The sequence below is a fragment of the Phaenicophaeus curvirostris genome, chromosome 14, assembly GCF_032191515.1.
Source record: "Phaenicophaeus curvirostris isolate KB17595 chromosome 14, BPBGC_Pcur_1.0, whole genome shotgun sequence".
Classification (NCBI taxonomy): domain Eukaryota; kingdom Metazoa; phylum Chordata; class Aves; order Cuculiformes; family Cuculidae; genus Phaenicophaeus; species Phaenicophaeus curvirostris.
The window spans coordinates 13,259,373-13,266,634 of record NC_091405.1 but is presented as its reverse complement, the minus strand read 5'-3'; the positions used below and the strand labels follow the sequence as shown (position 1 = coordinate 13,266,634).

Genomic DNA, 7,262 nt, shown 5'->3' with positions numbered 1-7,262 from the left:
CCGGGCGGCGGCGGCGGGCGGACCGCGCGGCCATTGGCGGCGGGCGGGGAGGGGGTGTGTTGGGGGGGGGGGGGGCGGTGCGGGGCCGCTGACGCCGGGCGGGGGGGACGGGGGGCGGGGCCGCCGCGCGCCGCCGTCTTTGTGCTCGGCGGCAGCCCCGGCAGCGCCGCCGCCGCCGCCGCCTCCTCCCCTGCTCGCAGCGGCTCCCGCGCCGCGCGGCCCCGCCCCGCGCTATGTGTGCCGGCGCTCCCGTGCCTCCCCGCGGCCGCTTCGCACCCGGCGGGGCGCGCCCGGCCCCGCTCTGAGAGCGCGGCGGGGCAGGGAGCGGAGCGCAGCCCGGACGGTGCCGGAGCGAAGGGAAGCGCCATGCGGGGCGCGGGGCTGGCGCTGCCGCCGCCGCCGCCGCTGCTGCCGCCGCTGCTGCTGCTGCTGCTGCTGGTCGCGGCGTGGCCGGCGCGGGGGCAGAACGAGACGGAGCCCATCGTGCTGGAGGGAAAGTGCCTCGTGGTGTGCGACTCCAACCCCACCTCCGACCCCACCGGCACGGCGCTCGGCATCTCCGTGCGCTCCGGCAGCGCCAAGGTCGCCTTCTCGGCCATCCGCAGCACCAACCACGAGCCCTCCGAGATGAGCAACCGCACCATGATCATCTACTTCGACCAGGTGCGGCGGGGCCGCGGGGAGAAGTCGCCGGGGAGGGCGGCGGGGCCGGGCCGGGCCGCGGGGAGGGGAGGGGGCAGCGCCGGGGGGCAGCGGGGCTGACGGCGCCTTTCCCCCTCGCAGGTACTAGTGAACGTCGGCGGCAACTTCGACTCGGAGCGCAGCACTTTCATCTCGCCCAGGAAAGGGATTTACAGTTTCAATTTTCACGTGGTGAAAGTCTACAACAGGCAAACCATCCAGGTCAGCCCCCGCGGCGCCGGCCACCGCGGGGAGGCGGGGGGGAGCGGGCGGGGGCGAACGGCGGCTCTTCTCCCCCCCGAGGGGACGGTCCCTGCCTTGCCCGAGCCGGCCCGGGACTGGAGGTGACAGCCCGGTGTCCCCTCGCTGCCCCCCCACCCCCGAGCCGCGGAGCATCCCCGGGGCAGCCGCGCTCCGGGCCGGCTCCTCGCCGGGTGGCAAAAGGTTTCCTAGGGATTTGGGGGGCGGAAGGCGCCTATGGAATGAATCATAGAATCATAGAATAACCAGGTTGGAAGAGACCCACCGGATCATCGAGTCCAACCATTCCTATCAAACGCTAAACCGTGCCCCTTAGCACCTCGTCCACCCGTGCCTTAAACACCTCCAGGGAAGGTGAATCAACACCCTCCCTGGGCAGCCTGTTCCAGGGATATAGCTCTGTGTGTAGGTGTGCAGGTACCCTATACGCACCTCTTGTATGTGGCTTGTTGCACCTCTAGGCAGGGACAATAAATTGCCGGCCTGAAGCCAGGTAGCATCACCTAGAGAGGAAAACTGTCCGCCGAGAGGTGTGTGCTGCAAAGGTGAACGTACAGCACCCTCCTGCTGTAAGTGCCTTTCCACACCTGAATTGGGCAGGCATCCTATTATTAATGTGGGATGTGCAGTCCCGGGATCATTAAGGCGAGCTGAGCGGAGCTTATTGACCGTGTTGTGGCATATTGTCTTTGCTGCCTAACAAAGGAAAACTACCTCTTGAACACACTTCAAATGCGCTGACTCCGGCGGCTGTAGCTCTGGTCCTCGCTGTCTCTGAGGTTTCGCATAAAGCCGCCTTTCAATAAGTATGTGCAGACCTCTTTTCATAGCCTGAAAACACAGGCACCCTATTGAAATTCTTCAAAATAGGATCAATGTTCTGTTTCATATGCACTGGGTGTTTTGATGTGGTTACCGGTCTAAAACAGCGGTGAAAGGCTTTTTCCTTTAGAACACATACCTTAGCTGTGTTCGGCTTGATATTTCATTTTTATGGGGCTGGAGTTTCATCTGTCAAAAGAGGCCCTTTCTTAACTAAGCATTTCACCTGCTAGGCGAGCCCCGGCGGTGTCCTTGTCTGACTTTAATTGACGGCGGGCTTTGTTTTATCTTGCTCTTTAGGTGAGTTTGATGCTAAATGGGTGGCCAGTGATTTCTGCCTTTGCAGGGGACCAAGACGTGACCCGAGAAGCTGCTAGCAATGGAGTCCTGATTCAGATGGAGAAAGGAGACAGAGCTTATCTAAAACTGGAGAGAGGAAACTTGATGGGAGGCTGGAAGTATTCGACATTTTCTGGATTTCTAGTGTTCCCGCTTTAAATCACTTCTCGTCCAAGAAAAAGAGAGAGACACGAGTCAGAATCTCTTAAGAATTACCAAGTCATAGCTGAGCTTAAAGAGTCGTGGACAGCAGACTTTTTACATTCAAATATTAAAGAAGCTAAATCCTGCTTAGGTTTGTGTACATCCGCTTTGAAGAATTACTACTTATTTTGGTTGTGTTGCAGCCAACAGGCAGGAGACACTATAATTGATCAAACCCCCATTTATATTCTTCTCTCTCCTCCCACAAAATTAGTTCCCATTTCTGTGTCACTGGTGTAATCTGCCATCGTTCCCCCATGGTTTCTGCCTCACACAAGTAGACCTTAGATATTTTCATTGTCTTTTGCAGCATATTTTGTAGTTTTGTTTTTAAAACATGTTAATCTTGACTCTTTCTCTGAGTTTAACTTTTAAAAAAAAAAAGAAAAAAGCAAAGTATTTTTGAATACGTGGATGCCATGATGGAAGGGAAAATGCAATTCTTGCTGTTTACTGGCTGGAAAAAGGAAAAATTTCTACATGAAGAACTGTTCACAGCCAAGGCTGACTAGAGTATTTCAATATTTCTATGTAATTCTGAGTGATTGTGAAATTTAAGGCTGCTAAATGTTTTGACGCTTGTTTTGCTCTTGTACAATGTGGCCCGACTAAACGCCAGGAAGCATATTGAACTTTTACTATTACTCTGTAATATACGTGTGAATATCGAAAAATTTAATTTTTGCTTTAATTCAATAAAGTTTAAATGGGACTTTTATTTTTCTTAACCAGAAATAAGGTTTCTCAAGGCAGGCAGGCGGGGAGGAGAGCAGGCTCGGTGGGGTCCCGGGAGCCCCTATGGATTCGGAGCCCTGCGGAACCCGCCTGCCCCCAGCAGCCCCAGCGCTAGGAAGTTCCCCGCTGACTCTTATATCCAACTTATTTATAGCATTTATCTGTATTATATTCTATAAACCAGATCGCATTTTATACAGCCGTCCGAAATACCTGACAATGTATACTTTGATGCTAGTACGATTTATTTGCTAGTATTATTTTGTTTACAGTCTTTTAAAGATGTAAATGCTATAATTTTGCAGTCCTCAAAGAGATTACTACTTTTATTAAAAGGTGCGTACGAGGATTTCGATTGTACCTAAACTTTAATGTGAAATAAAGCGGTGAAACCACCCCCCGGGCTCTGTGCGTGGCGAGCGGCGCGGGGGATGCTCCAATTCCCGGCTCCCGGGACGGCCTTTAATTAGCTCCGAGGGGCGGGGAGGGGGGATTAACAGGAGCAAAATAAGCGAAGCTTCTCGCTTTATTCGCAGGTTGGGCCCTGAAAGCGGCGGGGCGGTCTCAGCCCCTTCATTCCCCGCAGAAGCGCAGCGGCACCCGCTTCTCCTCCACCTGCGGAGACGCAGGAGCTGAAACGCTCCCCGTGGCCGCTTGTCGGGAGCCGCCGGAGGAAGCGACTGCGATGTATGAGGAAGGGTTAATAGCGGCAGGGAGCCGGGCGGCTCTCGCTCGGGGTTATAACCAGCCCAGGGATCGGAGTCCTGGGGCTGCGCGCTCCTCTCTCGAGAGGAGACACGTTATTACTCTCCCCCGAGCCAAGGACCGAGGGGCCAAGCGAGCAGAGAAAACACCGCTAAACAAAAATCACCAGGTCGCAAGAGAAATCACGGTGGCCCTGTGCCCTCCCCCGCCGCAGGTGCGGTGCCTGAGGATGCTGATGCTTGTCTTTTTCCTTTCTTTCTTTCTATTTTTTTTTTTTTTTTTGTCCCCAAAGCGAAGCAAATAAGCCCGCTGCCTTTCGCTGGAAGTTTTCCCCCTGCTTGCCAGACTCTCGTTAATATCCTGGAGCTGGAAATGAATTTACCCCAAATCGCAGCTCATCTCACCGCTCCGCGGCTCTCGCTAAAGCGCCGCCAAAAGATGCCTGGGAAAGCGCTACCGGGAGCCCCCCCCGCATCCCCTCCCCGGGGCGTCAGAGCGGCCGGGAGCCCCCCGCATCCCCTCCCCGGGGAGTTAAACCGGCCGGGAGCCCCCCTCATCCCCTCCCCGGGGCGTCAGACCGGCCGGGAGCCCCCCGCATCCCCTCCCCGGGGAATTAAACCGGCCGGGAGCCCCCCGCATCCCCTCCCCGGGGCGTTAGACCGGCCGGGAGCCCCCCGCATCCCCTCCCCGGGGCGTCAGACCGGCCGGGGGGGGCCCGCATCCCCTCCCCGGGGAGTTAAACCGGCCGGGAGCCCCCCTCATCCCCTCCCCGGGGCGTCAGACCTGCCGGGAGCCCCCCTCATCCCCTCCCCGGGGCGTCAGACCGGCCGGGAGCCCCCCGCATCCCCTCCCCGGGGAGTTAAACCGGCCGGGAGCCCCCCGCATCCCCTCCCCGGGGCGTCAGAGCGGCCGGGAGCCGCCCGCAGCCCTCCCCGGTTCCCACGGGCGCGCCCCGGGGAGGGGAAAGCATCGCAGCATCCTCGCTTTAGAGGGAAAAGCCGCCGCCGCCGCCCCGGAGCCCCCGCGGCTCCCACCCCGTTTCCCCGGCGCGGGAGGGAGCGCCCCGGGGCCGGCGCTGCCCCGACGAGGCGGACAGGCCCCGCAGCCGTCCCCGCGCCGATCGCCCCCGTGCGAGGCCGGGAGCTGCCCCCGGAGCGCTCTGGGGGAGCGGGCAGCGCAGGAGGAGGAGGAGGAGGAGCAGGAGGAGAACGGGCTCCGAGGGTGCGGGCGAGCCGGAGGCAGCCGGTCCCGGGGTGCCCGCGACGGGCCCCTCAGCCGCCATTTTGCGAGGCGGGAGCGGGACCGCGGGGGCCCCGCGGGGCGCCCCCAGCCCGGGTCCCGCCGGCGGCCTCGGCGCGTTCCCCCGTCTTTAATGTGTTTTTCGGTTGATGTAAGTAACGTCTGATTGGATTTATTGCCGATTAGCGTCGAGCACGGGTTTACACAACAGGAAATTATGCTGGGTTCAGTTCATTAGCGTGACTGGTGCGCGGTTTACGAGCGCATCGCTAATGGTAATGGCCAGGGCTGATTGATTTATAATGTGAATATAATTACACGATGTAGGGGAATTAAAGGGGGGGAAAAAAGTGCTACATTTTTAATTGTTGGGTTTTTTCGGGAGCGCGTGTGGGGGCGAGAGAGGGAAAGAGAAACAAACCGACTCGCAGCTGCATAAACGATGCGAACGCAACCGAGAACAAGCCCGGCCGGAGACGGCGAGTTTGGTCCCAGACGAGAGAAAGTCGAATGCAGTTAACGCGGGGAACGGTTAACGCGCGCTCCACGTCGCAAAACATCGTTTCCCCGCTTCTGTCCCCACCCCGGGTGCAGCTCGAAGCCCGGACACGCTGGCCCGGGAGAGGCCGATCCCGAGGAGCCCGCGGAGGCTGCGAGCGCCACGGCTCCGTCCGGCCCCGCCGGGGGCAGCAACGGGGAGAGAGGGGAGAGAGGGGGCGCTGGAGCCAGAGGGGGGCGGCGGGTGAGGGGAGAGGGGTGAGGGGTGCGGCAGGTGAGGGGAGAGGGATGAGGGGTGCGGCAGGTGAGGGGAGAGGGGCTGCAGCAGGTGAGGGGCGAGGGATGAGGGGTGCAGCAGGTGAGGGGAGAGGGGTGAGGAGTGCATCAGGTGAGGGGCTGCAGCAGGTGAGGGGAGAAGGGTGAGGGGTGCGGCAGGTGAGGGGAGAGGGGTGAGGAGTGCATCAGGTGAGGGGTGCATCAGGTGAAGGGAGAGAGGTGAGGGGCTGCAGCAGGTGAGGGGAGAGGGGTGCAGCAGGTGAAGGGAGAGGGATAAGGGGCTGCAGCAGGTGAGGGGAGAGGGGTGAGGGGAGCAAGAGGGGTGCAGCAGGTGAGGGGAGAGGGGTGAGGGGTGCAGCATGGGGCAACCACCAGGTGGGACTTTAGAGGCAGGGAGGGAGCAGGCAGTACTGTGAGGGCTGGGGGAGAGCAGCTTGTTTACCTCAGGTGTGCTCTGTGTCCTGAGCATGACCTTTGGGCGTGTCCTTCCTGCTTAAAAGGAAAGGTGGTCTGGGAGGGGAGCAATCAGAGTGTTTTGCAGGAGGCACCAGTGGCACGTGCAGGGCAGAGCGGGGAGACTCGGGTTCTGTGGAAACCTGGGCATGGGTGAGTGGGTGGGTGAGCTGGTTCTTGTTTCCCCTGGGGCAGGGTCTGTGGGGCGAGTGTGGAGTGTACTCTGCCAGCAAAGGGCTGCCAAAAGTTCTCTCTTCTTGCTTGCCCAGATAGGAAAGAGGCCTCGTGTTTTTGTGAAGAATGAAATGAACTGTGTGCCTTCCTATAGAGAAAAAGCTAGCGGTGATCAGCCGGTGTGTTCTGGGGTGTTGCACCTGCCTGTGCTCTCAACGCTCTTGCTGGAAACCCAACGTGGACTTGAGGCTGTTTCCTGCACTGGGGGTATCTGAATTAGGTGCATTTCCCCCGCTTTCCACTTGTACTTCGTGGTCCTGGGTCAGTAGCAGCGGAAACAGCTGTGCACATCTAGGTGAGGAAGATGATGCTATCTGCCCTTCTGTAGCATTTATACCTGTAGGGAGATCTGGTAATGAGCCCTTTTATGTTTCACCCGTTTGATTTAATTTCTTACAGTACGGGATTCCTAAAATGAAACAGTTGCTGTTCTGAGCTCAGGACATGCCTGGGATGCTGAGAAGCTCTGTTTGGTAAATTTCCTTCAGGAGGGAGTTGTGGAGCCATTGGAGAATGGTTCTGGCATTGTATGGGTATGTGGACTTACAAGAAGATTCCTGAGGGTCTCCTGCCTCTTGTGCCTAAATTACTAACAAAAAGGCATTCATGGGTCATGTGTCATGGGTCTTCTCCTAGTATTCTTGCTATTAGTTACCTTTTAATTTTTATTATGCCCTAGTGTAGCAAGTAATACATATACCTTCTCTTGAGCGTGTCCCTGCTGTATTTTGGACAGAAATTCTAGTTGGGAGAGACACTGGAATTCTGCTAAGCTATCGCAAGGAAGATGCGAGGAAGGGATGTTGGAAGAGTTT

At 58.2% G+C, this 7,262-nt stretch overlaps 1 protein-coding gene across 1 annotated transcript; it reads left to right on the top strand.

Moving 5' to 3' along the window:
* Positions 1-366: 366 nt before the first annotated feature.
* CBLN1 (cerebellin 1 precursor) lies at positions 367-3,067 on the top strand. Its single transcript, XM_069868810.1, has 3 exons — positions 367-663; positions 784-903; positions 2,065-3,067. Exons 1-3 carry the CDS (start codon positions 367-369, stop codon positions 2,260-2,262), a joined length of 615 nt encoding a protein of 204 aa, XP_069724911.1. The 3' UTR covers positions 2,263-3,067.
* Positions 3,068-7,262: the final 4,195 nt, after the last annotated feature.